This window comes from Phalaenopsis equestris, unplaced genomic scaffold, assembly GCF_001263595.1.
Source record: "Phalaenopsis equestris unplaced genomic scaffold, ASM126359v1 Scaffold000235, whole genome shotgun sequence".
In the NCBI taxonomy this organism is placed as follows: Eukaryota; Viridiplantae; Streptophyta; class Magnoliopsida; order Asparagales; family Orchidaceae; genus Phalaenopsis; species Phalaenopsis equestris.
Window position 1 is genome coordinate 755741 of NW_018164677.1, and position 18825 is coordinate 774565.

General features: G+C 35.8%; 1 protein-coding gene across 2 annotated transcripts in view; it reads right to left on the bottom strand.

Annotated features, from left to right (window-relative positions):
• LOC110023913 (iron-sulfur protein NUBPL) overlaps positions 1-18825 on the bottom strand; it is a 97683-nt gene that overhangs the window by 54624 nt on the left and 24234 nt on the right. For both annotated transcript variants that reach the window (XM_020723567.1, XM_020723568.1), the window contains exon 5: positions 5473-5599. In XM_020723567.1, the coding sequence (XP_020579226.1) occupies positions 5473-5599 (127 nt within the window). The remainder of the gene's footprint in view (positions 1-5472; positions 5600-18825) is intronic.

Genomic DNA, 18825 nt, shown 5'->3' on the forward strand with positions numbered 1-18825 from the left:
ACTTTGTGGGCAGCACGACGAGGAATTCAGACCGAGCATCAAGAGGATCTTCTGCAGCATTATCTCTTCCTAGCATAATAACAACTCATAGGATTTCGAGGTAGCTCGCCTAGCACGACGTAAATCCTCACACTCCCTTTTTAGGCTTCTGTACAACTATGTTGTGCAGTGTAAGTCCTAACTCGACTTAGGTTCCGAGGTTATCATACGGTACGATGTAAACCCTCATATCTCTGTGGGCTATTTGCATAATCAGACATTATGCAAGTTTAAGTCCCAAATAATAAAACTGGCAGGATCGAATATTTAATTAACGTCTTCTCCAAAAATGTAGCCACACCGTAGGATAGTCTGAGATGTCATTGAGGTTTCTCCTCATGATCTGTGACATCCCCTACTTTCTTCTTCCTTTGGACTCCTGAAAATAAGTGTTCTGTATTGAGTCATTCTCACTTGATGTTCTTCATCCTACCTTGAAAACCTGAACCTTGAATTCTTGAAGACTAGAACCATTGATCATTATCGAGAATTTTCTCAAGTGACTCTCGTTATTTGGGATGTAATTAATTATAGGGGTTTGCCTCTATAGGAAACTTGGAACCCAGATAAAATAAACTCTATTTAATCTTTGTATTAAATAGGGGAACTCGTCGGTCATACATAAAAGGTTCGCAGACCAAACGGATGTCACAAATCTCTTAGTTTGCAGGATTGTGTCTATCGCCGAGGTCTACACTTATCTTTTGGGAGGGTGTAGTATTTGCAGTATCAGACACGATTATGCAAACTATTGGACGAATGAGATCCATTTGATCTCATTTTTCAAAGATTAAAACATACTTTCAAAATACTATCGGTTGTCTGATAGATTCTTTTAATCCCGAAAAGAATCTGTAGCACTTTTCTTCTGCAATAGCGATCAACTGTGATGCATACCACGATAGTGCAGTAAATTATGCTTCCTGTTGCATAACCGTCTATTCTTCTTGCTTCAACTTGATGAACTTGTACTGGATCTGTCATCGAGCGAATAGAGATACAAACCACTCTCTAAAAAGGTCTATGAACTCTTCTTAACTTATCATTGTGTTGAGTATGTCCCCTAACCTGTCCTGACGCTGCCCGCTGACACGCCTAAAAATTAACTACTTCTTCATATATATTTTATGCTCATTTTTAATGATATTACACTTTAAATGAAGATATTTTGCATATTTTTTGCTTCAGGTACAAAAAATGATCTTTTGGAGAAAGTGAAGCAAAAATTGTGCAATTTAGAATAAAAAAAGAGCAAGAAAGAAAATTGTGACCTGGCACATTTCGATGTCTTTCTATGCTTAATATCTTTTACATTTCTCACATTTTTTTAATAAAATTACACTTTAAAGATGTTGTTTTCATGTTTATCTTTGTAGGTATAACTATTAAGAGTGAAATACAGCTGAAACGGGGAGAAACGAAGCTGAAACGGGTAGAAACGGAGTTGAAACGGTGGAACTACTGCAATGTGGCGCCAGAATCCAGAGAACAGACGCCAGGATTGGCGCTAGAGAACAGACACTGGAGGCACCAGAACCAGCGCCAGAGACGGTTATGGACAGCCAAAGGTGGGTTTTGACGTATTTTTGGCTATTTTTGACTATTTTGAGATGTTCTAGAAGACTCTAAGTAAATCAAATGCCCCATGGAATGGTTCAATAAATCTAGACATTTGGGAAAGGCTCTTGAATGAAGAGATATGTCTCTTGGATGAAGAGATTTATCTCTTGGAATGAAAAGATGTGTCTTTTGGGAAAAAAAAGGAATTTTGTGTCTCTTCAAAATAAGGGGGTTGGCGCCTCTCATGGTGGGTGGTGTTTTTGTCGTGTGGTGTCTTGTCTTGTAGTGTTGTGTGGTGTAGAGTCTTATGTTTGAAGAGGATTTTCTTCAAGATTTATAAGAGGAGAGGGAAAGTGAAAAATTTCTTCTTCATTACACTTATGAGGGAGAATTCAGTGTTGATTGTAAAGAGAGAAAGTGTTTCAAAGGAACTTCAAAGGATTATTTAAGGAGTTTGAGAAAAGATGTGTTCTTTACTTTCTTTGTTTTGTAAACTTATTTTTATATATATAATCCATGTTTTGTCGTATATTCCTCATGAATTCTGATTAGTCTTCTTTGTCATTCTCCCTACAATGAGATATGGTTTTGTGAAGAATTAATATTGTTGTTAAAGGTTTTAAATGTCAATAAATTGAAATAATTCAAACTCTGATCTTCATTAATTTTTCAATCTGGTCAATTGAAATGTTAAAATTTATTCAGAAACATAAAATCCGAAAGGGTTATGCTTTCTACAACAAGGTGAGAGTCGCATTTAATTTCATGGATGAGACTGTAGTCTATGCGGTTGAGTGCAAATATATAGAGAAATATATTTTGATCGGCGTAGAATTAAAAATTTTAGGGCGACAGACTAAAATCTCTAATTTTGTCCAAGTGTGTGGAAACTAAAGCAAGATATTAGCCCTCAAGCGAGGGGACGTGAGAGCTCTGGAGTGAGAGTCAGAATCCTCCCAACCTAACCACGAATTAGGGACTAAACTCTGGATTAGCCAATATTCTTTATGAGCTCGACAAATGGTAAAGAATAGAATTGTTTTTATTTGACACAATACAATTTTATATAATTTTAAACAATTTTAATTACTTTATTAACCATAAACTCATTATAAAGGAGAACTGTAAAGGAGAAGGATGTTTTATTAAATTTGAACTCTTTGTCACAATACTTAGTTTAGTCATTGTAAATTTAATTTTGAAGTTTAAAAATTAGTTTAATAAACTTAGTTTTTTTAGTAACATTTCAATTAGCATACATTAAACTCATTTTAACTTGTCTTTTTTACTTTAATTTTTATAGTTTGAATATTGTGTTTTACGTTATCATCATAAGAACTTTCACCATTCAAACTAAGACCTGATAGTAGTAGACTAAAATTAGCCTGAGAGATTTCTTACATCGAATCTCGGTGGGAACGATACTGGGATTTTTAAAAAAAATCATATCTTACTTGAAGCGATACGTGCAATTGTGTGGAACCTATAGTGTGTGAATTATTTTATATATTTTATAACATTTCAATTTTGCACACTAACTACTTAATATAAATTGGGTTTTTTGTTATATTTTTGGAAATTAAATTACCGCATAATTTCAGGACGGGTAAAGTTTTTGGCATTGTTACCGGGGACTTAAATTGACATAAAACACGCAGAAAAACAACACACACCAGGGGCACATCACCCGCGCCACCACCTTTCAGCTTCTCCATCAAGCACAAATGTCGCCAACAATTGAAGTCATGTTGTCTAGTAACTTATTTATCCTCATTAGTCAGTTCTCCGCTTCAATTAGATCTTCAATTCCCTTGAATAAAGGTGGACGCAGATCTTGAAATATCTTCAAGTATTTATCTACAACGAAAGTATCATTTCTGATAGGTTGCAATCTAGACTCTTGAATCACTTGAGTCAACATTGTCATCATTTGGGTGAGAATATTCACGTTCGCATTAATAATACGTTGTATTCGTTCATTTTCAATCGGATTTTCTTCTATAATTTCAGGTGTATCATTATGTCTGAATGGATTACTTTGAGTTAACTTTCATTTTTATAATTATTAAAATTTTCTTATAATTATCCTATCGGTTGTTTCATCAAAATTTAATTAATTAGACCTAAACCTCGTCTTTGATGTCAAATTTTGTCTCGACTCGACACGGAGATTGGAATTAACCAAGGCCGGTACAGATGGTCGGACGATGTGAATTTAAATTTTCTATATTAGTCTATAATTTAACATATGAATGAGTCACTAATCAAATTAACTTAAGACATTAAAATTAATTTTACCTCGTTACTGGTTGTTAGCATCTTCTATAATTATGTTCTCCTCTATAACTCATCTTTAATCGCTTAATTAAGCTAAAAAATTAGTTTAAAAATATAATAAGCTAAACAAGCTAATGAATACTCATCCTCTTAAACTACAAAAATACAAGAAAAAGAACATGCATGACGGTTATTTTTAACATGTTATTCAAAGAATCTATATCATTATAATATCAATATCATTTCATATCTATAAAACCATCACAGGAATTGGCGTCTAAAACTTGTATCAATTAAGGGTAACGATATCATTTTTCATATATGTGCACGGGTACCTTAATGTTCCCCCACTAGTATCATTAAGGGTAACGATATCATAATGAATCATGCACAAACAAGCATCAAATAAAAATCACTTTCTAATAAAAAAATATTTATTTATCGTTTGCATAGGAGTCGGATTATTCAATAATATGAAGTGCACGTGCATCCATCCTACAATATGAACAAAAAAAATTAACTAGAATTCAAAATCTGGAGTTTGCAATAATTTCAATATATCTAATGATAGTACTATTGAATGCATTTGGTCTAGAAAAAAAATATTATCATAGAATAAAAACATGATTACTAACCTTGATGATGGACGGCCTGCTTGGTCTTAAATTGTTTTATTTATATCAAATTATCCCAATAAAATATAAAATATTCAATTATTACTTTACTTAATGTTTTAATTTAATTATCAATTATTATTATATTGCACTATTTTAAGATTTCAACACTTAAACTTTTAATTTTAATTATTGTAATTAATATTAACATGCACATTACTAATTTATATAAAATATTTTTAGAAATAAAACCCTAACCTTTCCTTGGAGCTGACATTTTTTCATCGTTTCAGAGAACTTTTAGAGCTTGTATCAAATACATTTAAATATATATAAATACATGTGTTATATACATTACATTATAACTGTTATCCATATGTTATTATTACTTATTATATGATTTTATTCCCTAAATATATTTTTCCTCTTTTGTTTTATTCTTTTTTATTTTCTTTATTATCTTATTCTGTAGTTATTGTTTTCCATTATTATGTTTATTGTAAGTGGATTTAAATATCCCTCCTATCAATAAAATTGTGTTAGTCTATTCCAAGTTTCAACAATAAACATAAAATCTTTATAACTTAAATAAACTTATTGTTTAAAAAACTTCTCACGCACGCAATTTCTCCAAACCTCCTCCCTCGGCTCGGCCCAACACTATGTGAGATCTTCTTCTTCGTCCTGCTTCCTCTTCCTCTACACGACACTCACACCAGTATTTTTTATGTGATGTTAATGATTTGAGTGATATGCATGTAAACTTAAATGTTTTAATGTTAGATAAGTAGAGAAATAAGAATTCTGTGGTATGTATGTCAATGCCCCTTTTTTTTAAAAAGAGCTAACAGCAGCCTGAATTTACATCTAAACTTCTATTGAACAATGGCATTATCCTGATACAGAGAATAGCAAGTAAAAAAAACAAAGCGAAAGAGAAAATCAACATAATTAATAACAAATTTCTATTGTTTCCAAATACCAGATAACTTCAGCCGCTGAGAAATAGTCAACTGCACATCCCCCGTTCCTGGGGGCATATCAACAAGGAGAACGTCGAGATTTCCCCAAGCAACTCCTCTTGTCAACTTTTCAAGAGCGCTCATTACCTGAAAACCTGAAATAAAGTTAAACCTGCACTCAGGAGTGCCTTCACTGTTTCTAAATAAAGTCTGAAAATTTATAAGCCTTCGATTAAAGATAGAACAGAATCATGCCAAAAGTGCACGCTTATGGCATAGGATAATAATAATGCAACTGCTGATACATCTAAGATCCCCAAAGATGGCGTGCTGAGCTCAAGGTTTCACAACAAAGTCAATAACCAATACAGATCGCAACACTACTATTTTTTACATGCCTTAAATTCTTGTGTTCACAAACAAGCTTTTACGTCCTAAGACAAACCTGAGTTTATTTTCACTGAAAATTTTTGAACTTGGTCAACCATTCTCTGGAATTATTGTTACAAAATTCTTTTCATGTTGTCCAGCATAGATATCACCATTTGCAAATTCATACCATATTTGCAGTAAGTGAATTTTCAGTTGATCGTATTAATCATCGTCATAGTATCAACAAACTTCTCATTGAATTAAATTACACCGGGCACTTTTGTCATTCATACATACACATCAATGGCTTTTTGACAAAAATACTAAAGTGGTGAACCCATTTTGATGCTTCCAAGTAACAAAAGATTACCCCTGCATTGGTGAATATCCAAGGTTATGTTTATATCACTTCAATCAATCAACTTCAAATTTTTTGAGATCTTATTTTGATTCATTTTTGGAAATTGGATTGATATTGCCCGTCTTTCTATGCCATCATTAAACCAGGCCCATGTGGAAATAGGTCTTACCATTCCTTCAAAAGGAGGAACAAATTGGCACATCGTCTATTGATTAGTGATAGAAGGCTGAATGAGAAGGCATCTTTCACAATTGCTCTTTTAAAAGATATTTAGCCACAATTACTCTAAATATTTTGAACGCCCATCCGAATGTAAGAGCTCAAGAAGTACATTTAAATGGACAAAAATCCCTTCTCCCTCAAAGATTGTAGCTTCTCCGTCAACTGAGATTTTCACTCATAATCTTAAATCAATTGATGAAAGATGCGTCTACTGTGCCCATCTCTTTTAAGGTAATACTCCAAAATTTAGCAAAGGTATATAGCAAACATTTACCCAAAATTTTATATCTCATTTTTTGCGCCTCTCAAAAAAAATTAAACAGTATTTTTATAGCATTTTACATATTATAATTACCTATATACATATACATACATACACGGGGGGCCACGCAGCGGGGCTCCCTACACATTAATATTTAAAAAGAAGGTACAAAGATAGGAAGGGGGAGAGGATCCCCTTCTAGAAAACACAAAAAAATACAATTAACTCATCCCTAGGGGTCTCTCTCCCAGCAGTACAACTCACCCAAAAAAGAATCTACAAAATACAAATATACCCAAAAACCAAAAAAGTCAAAAAAGAGTAATCCTGTGTACTTGTATATCTTGGAAGTATCTTGAAAAAAGAAAAAACAAAGAAAATCATGCAGAAGAGTTGTCCTCGGTATAGCAGATATCTCCAAAAAGACCGTGAGCAGGGACTCCAGCACAGCCCGTGACTCCAAAAAAAGAGATCATCCTGTAACAAGTGATAAAAACAACCAAGCCAAACAAAATAGAAGGAAACCGCAAGAAAAAGGGCAGTAATGCCCAGCCAAACCTAATAGAGCTTCATTTGATGGACAAAAAAGCATAAAAAACTTAAAACCGAACATAAGGAAGATTTAAAATATCCCCAATGAAGAGCCTTCAAAGAGGGGCAGTGGGGTGTATGCCAACGTGACAGATCTCCCCTGCATGCTTGGAAAGCCAATCGACAGGGGAATTGCCCTTTTTATGTATAAACTTCCAGTTAACCTCAAGATGTTTATCAGCTATAAGAGCTAATATTCTTTTAAAGATACCAACAAAATCCCAGAGTGGAGAAGAGGTACCAACCAAAATATCATAAAGCATTTTAGAGTCCATCTCCACCTCTAATTTATGAAAATTGAAAATGTTAGCCACCACAAAAGCCAAATAAACTCCCCAACATTCTACAGCCAATGGAGTTTCAGCAATTACTGGGGAAGCGAAATAACAAAGACATCTCCCCTCATAATTTCTAAATAAGCCCCCAACTGCAGCATAATCAGGTTGCCAACAGCCATCAATATTTAATTTCATATAATTAGCATGCAGGGGAGTCCATGTAATAAGCCGAGAGGGCTTAGAAACTTTAACCACAGAAAAACAAGCTCGTAAAACTTTATTGTAATAGGCAATCACATAGGCAACAATCATAGAAGTAGAGGGGGGAGAGGTGTGATACTTAAAGTTATTTCTGGAGTTCCAAAGGAACCAAAGAACCAATAAAGGGAGGGGAAATCTCTCCTGACAGGCATCATAATCCTTCCATTGTCACAAATAACTAGTTAAAGAACCTCTATGTATCTAAGAGAAATCAAAATAAAAGTCAATCATATCCCAAACATCTAAAGAGAAAACACACTCAAAGAAAATGTGATTTATATCCTCATCCTTCATTTTACACATATGGCATCTTGAGGCTAATTTCAAGCCCTTAAGCTTAAGAATATCATCAATTGGGATTAAAGACTTAAGATATCTCCAAAGAAAAAAGGATATAGAGGGAGATAAATATTTATGCCAAATCCATTTTCTCCATATCCAATCCCGATATGAGTGTAGAGTGTCATAAATGAGTTTGCAAACCGAAAGAGAATTGCTTCTTTTCCACATGGGGAGATCCCTATAAGTAGGAGTAATGGGGATAGTGAGAATATGTTTTGCATTATGTTCCCCAACCATAAAACATAACTTAGAGTAATCACAACCATCATTAGCAAAGAAATCTGAGACCAATAAAGAGTTAGAATGAAGAGAGTGAGATAAATCAGAGTTATGTGAAAAACCCCAATTATCATTCCAGAAGGAAATCTTCCCCTCCCCAATGTCCCAAAAAATGAAGTCATTTGTTGTATCTCTAGCATTTACCACAGCCTTCCAAATACGAGAATCTCCAACCTTCCACGCGACCAAGAATGAATATGAGCACAATATTTTTGCTTCAGAAACATGGCCCAAAGAGAGAAACCCAATCTAAATTTATACCAAAGTTTACAAAGGTTCACTTCAACAGTATGTTTTAGTGCTTTAAAACCGAAGCCACCAGCCTCTTTAGGCTTACAAACTTTATGCCAAGTACTCCAAATTTTCTTTGCACCATTCCCCACCCAAAGAAATTTATTAAAGTGCTTCCCTATAGTACAAATAACACTTTTCTTGGGATTGAACACTTGCAAAGAATATAATGGAATATTTTTGAAGAACACTAGTAAGTAAAGAGATCTTGCCCCCAGTGGACAGGAAAACATTTCTCCAATCATATACTTTACGTTTGATTTTATCAATCACATCATCCATATGTATCTGTTTCTTTCTTCCCCTTATCAAATTCACCCCAAGATATTTAAGGGGAAGAGAGGCATGATGAAAGCTTGTAAACATAACTCCCCAATGAGTAATATGTTGTTTAACCTGCTTATCAAAAAACATCTGATATTTGTCACTATTGAAATGAAGACCAGAGCAGTTTTGAAAATCCTGAAGAAGCTTCAACATTTGTTTTATGACAGGTTTAGAAGCATTAGTAAAAATAATAACGTCATCTGCATAAGCAAAATGGGAGACTGTCATTTTGGTTTTGTGGGAAAACTGAGCATGAGGATGTGAGAATTGAAAAATGTTAAGCAGCCTAGAAAAATAATCAAAAGCTAAAATGAAAATAATAGGAGAAAGAGGGTCTCCCTATTTGATGCCCCGAGAAGCAGTGAAAAAACCATAAGAGTTTTCATTAACTAAGACAGAATAATAATTATTGGCAAGCCATCTTTTAATCAAAGAGCAAAAACTTGTATTGAAACCTCTAGCTTTTAGAACGTTGATGATGAAATCCCAATTTAAGGTATCAAAAATTTTTTTGATATCAAGTTTGATAATCAGATTGCCACCCCTGCAATTTTTATCAAGATCCTGTAAAATATCCTGTGCCAATAGAATATTATAAGAAATGCCACGACCTTTAATGAAGGCCGATTGTTGAGGAGAAATAAGAGAATGAATGAGAGGTTGGAGACGGGGTCACAATCACTTTGCTGATAATTTTAAAGACAACCGAGGTTAGTGATATGGGCCTAAAATCTTTTTAGTGTGATTTTGTATTAGACTTAGGGATGTGAACAATCAAAGCAGCAGAGAAATACTTTGTAGGGTCAACTCCCTAGAAAAAGCTTTGAATAACCAGCACTACATCATTTTTAATAATTCTCCAACATGAAATATAAAAAGTGGAGGTGAAACCATCGGGGCCAGGAGCCTTCTGTGAGCTAATATCTTTAAGGGCATTGAAAATTTCCAACTCAATAAGGGGTCAGACAAAGAGAGATTGGAAATCATATCTCTCTGGTCCTCAAAAAAATCAGAAATAATATCAGTGACAGGTGGAGTATCAGCATAAAGAGAAGAAAAATAATCAACTGCATTAAAACCAATCTGATCAATATCAGTGAGAACAGAGCCCTCCTCAGTGACAATCTTGATGATGGTATTTATGTTATAGCGATGTTTGATAGTAGCATGAAAATATTTGGTGTTTCTGTCACCATTCTTGAAATGATTATCACAAGCTTTCTGTCTAAGGAAATCCTCCTCAATAGAAATTTCCTCTAAAAGAGTGTGATGAGCATCTGCTAGTTTAGACACGAGATTGGGAGTAGCAATCACCTGAGCTTCTAAAGAATCCACCTCCTGTTAGGCCTTTAGAACCTTAGAGTGAACATTACCAAAAGTGTCAATGTTTCATCTCTTTAAATGAAAAATCACATTCTTATGTAGTTGCCACAAAGTAAGCCAAGGATTCTCACTTCCTCTAGAAACCCAAGCCTGCTTAATCAAGTCAATGAAAGTGGTTTGAGTAGCCCAAACATTAAGAAATTTAAAATGATAGCGAGAAGATTTGGAATGAAAAGTCAAAGTAAGCAAAATAGGATTGTGATCCGAAGCAGCATGATTCAAATGTTTGACTTGTATAATATTGTAGTAGCTCAAAAACTGAGAGTTTCCCAAAAATCTGTCCAAACGTTGCATAAGAAAACCTCTCCGCCAAGTATAAGGAGGGCCAGAAAAACCTAAGTCATAAAGGTCAGCTTCCTAAATGTGTTCACAGAAATGATTTATAAGACTTGTGCCTTAGCACCATTTCATCTCTCTGTAGGCGACATAATCATATTTAAATCACCTCCAACGAACCAATTATCAATAATGACAACCCTCATATGAGTAATTTGTTGTCAAAGGAGTTTATCCCTTAAAAGAAAGCTGGCATAAATAAATGTAGCCCAACCAGAAAACATTTCAAATTGATGTTGAATGAGAACATATTGCACATTGTCATCAATTATATTAACAGTGATATATTTCTGCCAAAATAGCCAAATTTTGTTGTTCACATTGCAGAAATGCAAATAACCCTTGAGCTTCTTAATGATGTCTTCTTTATGAATCGAAACAAGAGGCTCCAAAAGAACAAGAATACTAGATTTATGGACCCTACATAAATGCTTTAAACGATTAAAGGAGTGAGGGTTCGTCACTCCTCTAATGTTCCAAACCAAAAACATTAAACATTATGGCCCATGACACCCTCCCACCTAGCAATCCTAGGGGGTAGGTGCAAGTGTTCACCTTCTGAGTGATAAGTGACATCAGTAATATTTGGTTGTGTCAATTTTGGAAGTTCAAATTTCCTTCTATCTCGTTTTCTGCTATATCTCTGAATTTGTCATTCAGATTCTAAGGCAGAAACAGCTAATGGTGATGGGTCTTGTTGTGAAGAAGTAACCCCAGTAGTTGAACGCTGAGCGGGATCAACAGTTTCAGTTTGATTGGGTGATACAGTAAGTATGTGAATGGAGGGCTCGGTTCAGGGAAAACAGAAGGTTCGGCAAAATTACCAATTGTAACATCCACGGGAAATGGCACATGAGCCACCTCAGCTTCCACACTAACAGGAGGAGGCACCCTGGTAGCATCTAAAGAGGGAGCAGGCAAATCATTCGAACCCCCTACAGCCGAACCATCCACAGTTAGAGAGTCAACCGAAACCATGACAGCATCAGCAGTCTACATAGATGGTTGGGAGGAAGTAGGAAGAGCAGATTTCTACTCACCAGGGGGCGGTCGAGTGGTAGAAAACTTCCTTAATTCAGGATATAAATGAAAGAAATGATCAGAATCATGACCAAACATGTTGCAATGCATACAGTAATATGGATGTTTTTCAAGCAAAATCGACTGTCAGTAACCAGTATGAATAGAGCCTATCCAAATCTCCTCCGGAGGAGGTAAGGTGACATCCCTTTCTTTTAATATTCTAGCAATCGAGGGCCTTGTTAGATTGACAGTATGAGCATCAAGCATTAAAGGCTATCCATACATAGCAGCAATTGAGAATAAAATTTCATGATTGAAGAAATGCACTTCCAGACCAGGAAATTTAAGCCAAACAGGAATAATAGGAGGCTCGGTTTTGGGGTCAAACTCAGTTGTCCATTTAAGAACCTTCATTCAAACATCACCAAAATGGACAGTTCTACGGGCAAAAAGCTTAGTGTAATCATCTTCATTAGAGAGTTGTAGCAGAATATGTCGGCTATCTAAGGCCACGATCTTTCACACTCCCGATAATTTCAACTCCTCAAAGTTCTTCATCAAAAAATCATACTTCAGGAAACCATAAAGGAATTTACCAACTAAATGAAAATGACAAGCAAAGGCGAGAATAGTGTTCTCAGAGTCGGAGAGAAAAAGCGCATTTTTGCCCCCCTTACGACCTTGAGATTTAACAAAGCTATATTCACCTCCAAGAACAAGCGATTCATGAAAAGAAGAAGGGAAGGCAAACTTCGGAGGAGACACAGATGAAGAAATCCCCGCAGTGACCCCAACGTAAGTCTTAGCCATGACCGTAAAGAGGAGAGAACGGGAGATGAAAACCGAGAGCGAGGGGAAAGCCAAAACCGAAAAACCGGGAGGTTCTCACCAGGGAGTGCCGTCGAGATCGTGTAGCCGTTAGCATCTCCGAGTCGCCACGAAATCGCCCGCAGCTCCAAACCCTAATATATATATATATATATATATATTGTAGAATGCCTATTACTAATGGATGGATATTAAGTTTGGACAACATGATTTGAGTAGATAAACTGAGATAAATGATAACAATTTCTCAAACTTCCAAAATAAGTAGAATGTATTTACATGAGACTCAAATATATCCAAACACACACACACACACACACATATATATATATATATATATATATATTTCCAGGTGATGTAGAATGTCTACTACTAATGGATGGATATTAAGTTTAGACAACATGATTTGAGTAGATAAACTGAGATAAATGAAAACAATTTCACAAACTTCCAAAATAAGTAGAATGTATTTACATGAGAGTCAAATATATCCAAACATGAATATTCACATACTCTTAAAATTGCTTCTCATCCAATGTGAGCGTTTGATACTCTATCAACAAGTATTCCTAACAATGGAATCATCAATAGCCTTATCCCAACTATTTAAATGCAGCATTATGAATTCCTATTATTCATTTAGTTCTATTAATTGCTTCATGATGCGCCATACATACTAATCATAAATCAATAACTTCTATTCATATTATCTTAGGTCTTCCTCATATATCCAAATCATCTAACATTAATTTTATCAATCAATCTAAGGGTGCGTTCTTTACTTTTATTATACATGTTCGAAGTGCCCAAGTTTTTTTTTTTTTTAACAATCTTATCTTTGATAGATATCCCTTCAATCATTCATTATTATTCCTTGATTGTACCACACATCAATCTTAAAACTCTCAATTTGTAGTTTATTTATTCTTATTTTTGAAAAATTTTAAAAATAATAAAAACATATTTGTTTAGTTTTTATTTTATATACAAGTTGAGTTGTTTCAGAAAAAATAAAATAATTCAAGGCACTTCTAATATTTCTCAAATAATTTTTTAAACTCATTCTCATACAAATCTATGTAATCAATCCTCACAACTTCACTCCCCCACACATTTGAGAAGCTCTCCCGCATCATCCTCACCATCGACAAAGGCATTTTTACTACTTTTATTTTTTTTTATTAATTTATATTCTATAAGCATCTAGTCACTAGCTTCTATCCTACTACTAGCCATAAGCTTTGCTTGCTTGACTAATGCAGTGAAAACATTAAAACTAAGGATCCATAGGCCTTGACAATCACAACACCAGAGGCGTAGAAGCTAGAATTCCTCCACCAACAATTTGGCGATGAAAGCACTTAGGATTCTTTCCTCTGATTACCCACATAGAACTGCTTTCACCCTAAGCTAGATCAAAAAGGCGATCCCTCCCAATGCTACAAGTGATTTGTCTTTCGTTCTTCTCCTATGTCGTCGACAACTTAGGCATCATCGATGGCCTCTTTCACCTCGTCATCACTATCTTTCTCATCCTCCCTTCCCCCTTCCACATCATCATCTGGTCAATCCACTAGTTTGCAATGAATAAATCCTTCTTCACATTTGGGTCATCAGCCATTATGCACACAACATTATTCTAGAGGAGCGCTTGGCATGCTTTTTTTCAAGTTAAAGCATTAGCAATATAAAAAAAGAAGAAAAAATTAAAAATTAAAATGATTCCAAACACCTGATTAACAATCAATAACATTTTTCCTACCCAATACTCAAATACATGCAGCATAATAGACCAAATTGCAGGTTTTTAAAGCTTACCTTTAAGACTATAATATCCTCATATGACAAAAATACACCCAAGGAATTTTGTGATTTTAACCACTCAACTTTAACTTTAAAAGTTATCATCTATATTTCATTCTTCTATATAAGATACTGGAAATCTATCGCATCTTGGTATTTCATACACTCAGTCTTTATTTTATCCACTTCAAGGCATTCATCTTCGAAGCATTCTCATTTCAACAGATATTTTTTCAGTAGAGAAACATATCATCTAATAAAAAATATAAGCCAAGTTATTTCCTCATGAAAGCCATGTTAATGGGAATAAAATTTATACTTGCCAGAAGTACATGATTTTAGCAATGAGGGAACTACTTGGTGTTAACATACCAACAATGTTTGCCTATCAGAACGCAATGTATTCTCTAATGCTTTGATTCCCTTAAATCTTTTTTGTTTTTTATTGCTTAGACTACAAGCTAATTCAATTCAACTCCCATAAATCCTTGGTCACCAAATCCTCCGTTTTTACCCTCCTTTACCACTAAACTGAACATTTTTCTCTACGACTCGTGTCTGCTTTGCTTTCATTTGCTTTCTTGCGCCCCTGCCTATTTCTTTGTAGATTTTTCTTTAGTTTCCTCTTATATGTGATTAATCAACAATGCCAGCAGAAATTCTATACTTTCTTTTTTGACAAATATAGTGGAGATCTGATGGTGGTGGTTTGCTGCTTTTCACAAGCAAATTTCCATCTGACTTGTGGTTGTTGATGGAAACGAGATTATTGAAGTTGGAACTTGCTTGGTTTTTTTTTTTTAATTTTGATTTTGGGATTATGAAAAACTAATCTAATTTGAATCATAAAATGGAGCTTTTTAGGCATGGGAAATAAAGACTAGATAAAAATTTCAAACACCTCTAAAATTTCTGTGCTAGATAGAGGCAAGTTCTTCAAATATAGTGCATTTAATGTGAGGTTTGGATCCGCTTTGGTGACCTTTGCATTGTTCATTTTTAAACATATAATCTATGATTAATTATATAAATTTTGAAATTTATTCAAATTCGTTACAATCTAATTTCATTTTTTCATGTGAATCCTAAAACATTATATGATTCTATTTCGATTTCAAATATCTTGCAAAGTTTATGCTTTTGGAGAATTTCCAATCTATTAATTAGAGTCACTTTTACATGCTTTTTGACTCACATCAAACAGATGGCTTTTGCCAAAATTTGAAAAAATTTTATTTTTTGTGTGTCTTCTCATGCATCACGTCACATTCAAGATTTGCATATATATATATATATATATATATAGAGAGAGAGAGAGAGAGAGAGAGAGAGAGAGAGAGAAGCCCAAGGAAAAATATATTAAAAAGAAAAGGGTATGGATAGGTTGTATGAGTGGGTGAGTGGGCCCAAACAGGCACCCAACCCACACGGTACAACACAAAAAAAAAAAGAAAAAACCCAAAAATAGATAGTACATATAAGATCAATCAGGACGACCCAATTTAGTTCTGTCTCTGCCTCTAGTTCTCAGAAGGGAACCAACTAATAAATTGGTGAGGTGCATACCATTGCCCGAAGTAACCAAAGTATCATTCATTAGATTCCTTAGTTCAAGTAGATCTTCATTCTTCTTCTTTCTTCTGGAAGTGTAGACTTGTAGTTCCTCATCTAAAGATTGCTCATTCGGATGAGGTAGTAGTGTTGTCGTAGAAAGCTTGTCAATAGTTGTACCCACAATAGGTTCTAGTGTATGTGAGGTATGAGTTATCACTTATACCCCTGATACCTCCTGAAGTTGAGAAACTGCAAGGTTCTCCTGATTATAAGTCCGTGTAGGTAGGGATCCTTCAGTGTTGTTTTCAATAGAGTTTGAAAGTGTAGGTTGCTCAGAGCTATCCAGCTTCATATCATTCGCAGATACAGTATTTTCAAGGGGGGTCCACAGGAGCAATTAAGTCAAACACAAATCCTGTTCTGTGATATTTTCTCTCCAGGTGGAACAGATATGTTCAGAGCAGTATGGTTACATCCATCATTATTCACTTGATCTTTAGATTTCAAATTAGGATGAAGCTTATGGCATTTATCAAGGGTATGCCCAAACATCTTACAATGAGAACAATAAAGAGGTCAATGCTCCATGACGATTTGTTTTCAATCTCTATTGTGAGTTGTGCCTAACCAGACTTCAGCAATATCAGGTAAAGTAATCTCTTTTCATAAATATTCTGGCCACAGAATATATGGTTCAGTTGAAAGTGAGTAGATCCAGCTTCATAGGGTCCCTAAGTACGTCCCCAATAGAGTAAAGAACCTGATGGCAACTTGAGACCAGGTAGACTAAACCATACCGATACAATAGGAGATTTATGATTGGGGTTAAAACTAAAAGACCACTTAAGTAACTTCACTGATTTGTCTGCAATGTTAAGATATTTTTTAGAGAAAATTCTATGTAGTTTTCAATCACAATTAATTGAATCAACACATGTCTCTCATCCATGAGCCTCACTTTCCACTTTCTTGCTAGTTTGAGAGCACAACACATGTCTCTCATCCATGAGCCTCACTTTCCAATTTCTTGCTAGTTTGAGAGCATCAAATTTTTCCTGATAACTTCCATAGGTGAGTGCCCCCACTGAAATTTCAATAAGAGCGAACTTGAATTTCTCATTCAGGGTTGAAATTTATAACTCAAAGAAAAAAAGGGTTGTTTTCTCACTTTTTCTACTTGCATTCTTAATGAAGGGGCAATCACCTGTATTATCACGATACTCCTTATAATTTGAGGGGAACACAACCGCCAACTCCACCTAAGGATTACCCGCCATGTGGGCAAATGAGACTTTGTCAGGTTCAACCACAGAAGAAGGGAGCTCCATCACAGTAGCGAAAAACCCTGCCAAGTCGAGTAGAGGGCAAAAAACGTCGATCCAAAGACGGTCGGGGCAAAGCCGCAGAAATCAAAGTCATGGAACAGCCACAGCTCGACGAGGTTTACGAAGACAGATAACAGTCGCGCAGAAAATACGAACTGCAGAAGGCGGAGCCTCGACGAAGCTCAAAGACAAGGGAACAGACGAGCTGAAGCCCTTCGCCGTCGGGCTGAAACGATGGTGTGAATGTCAGGAGGAGAGACGACGTGCAAAACAACCAAAGGAGAAGCCCTTTGTCGTCGAGAACGAGAAGACCTTCGTCATCAAGCACGAAGAAATCGATGGATTGAAAGCCAAAAGATTCAATGTTGGGAATCGCCATCGGGCGAAACCCTAGCAGAGCTGCCCGCCACCGACGTCATATGTATATATATCTCGTCTTACATATATATACATACAACATAAATATCTATATATCACGATGGCGTCGGCAGCGGCACGCTCTGCTAGGGTTTCTCCACATGGCGATTCCTGGCAGTGATTCTATCGACATCTTCGCTTCTCTTCGGCGTCTCCCACGACGATGTTCACACCCTGTCTCTCTTGTTGAAGTCGATCGCTCCCAGTCGTCTCCGTAGTCGACGGAACGCTCCTGTCGTCGTCGACTGTCTCCTTGGACGAAGGCGCTACAGTCGTCTCCCGTAGTCGATCTTGTGTCTGTTTCCTTAGACAAAGGCGCTACAATCATCTCACTCCAGACAACCCAAGCCCGACAACACCAACAGTTTCCTCGCATCCTTGCGGCCCGTCAGACCATTTCTTTCATGACCTCTTGTGAGGGAGATGGCCTCGACGCTCTGTTCCTATGCAAATACTCCTGCCGACGACTTGCCCATTCTTGCTCGTGCCCCTCCTCCAGGTTCAGAGTCTGCTTTTACTATCGGCAAGTCCTTCAATGTTCCACAATCGTACCCACAATCGTACCTCCACAATCGTACCACGAGGCTCTTGAAGGTGGCGGCGAACACACTTTTATTAAAAAGCTTGGAAAAAAATGGAAAGTCCGCACTTATTCTCACTAAGGTTGAAACTAATAATCTAGCGTCCTCTTGGAGTTTTGCTTTAGTGGGGAAATTCTTTTATGGTCACCCAAAACTGGAGATCATTAGGAAAGAATTTGATGTTATGAAACTATTGGGCAGTTGGAACATTGGTCTACGAGACGGTCGACATATATTTATCCAGCTATCTCACGATTCCGATTACACTCGCATTTTCTCTCGAAAAGTTATCAAGATCGACAATCGTTTTATGAAAATTCTAAAGTGGACTGTCGGTTTTGATCAAAATGCGGAGTCCCCTATCATTCCAGTTTGGATAAAGTTTCCAGGGTTAAAATTGCATCTGTTCAACATGGAAATCTTCTACTCTTTAGCAATTGCTTACGGTAAGTCTCTCAAGGAGGATAGTCTTACTCTTTCTGTTACCAGACTCTCTGTGGCTTGTGTGTTAGTTGAGAGAGATCACTCAACTAGCTC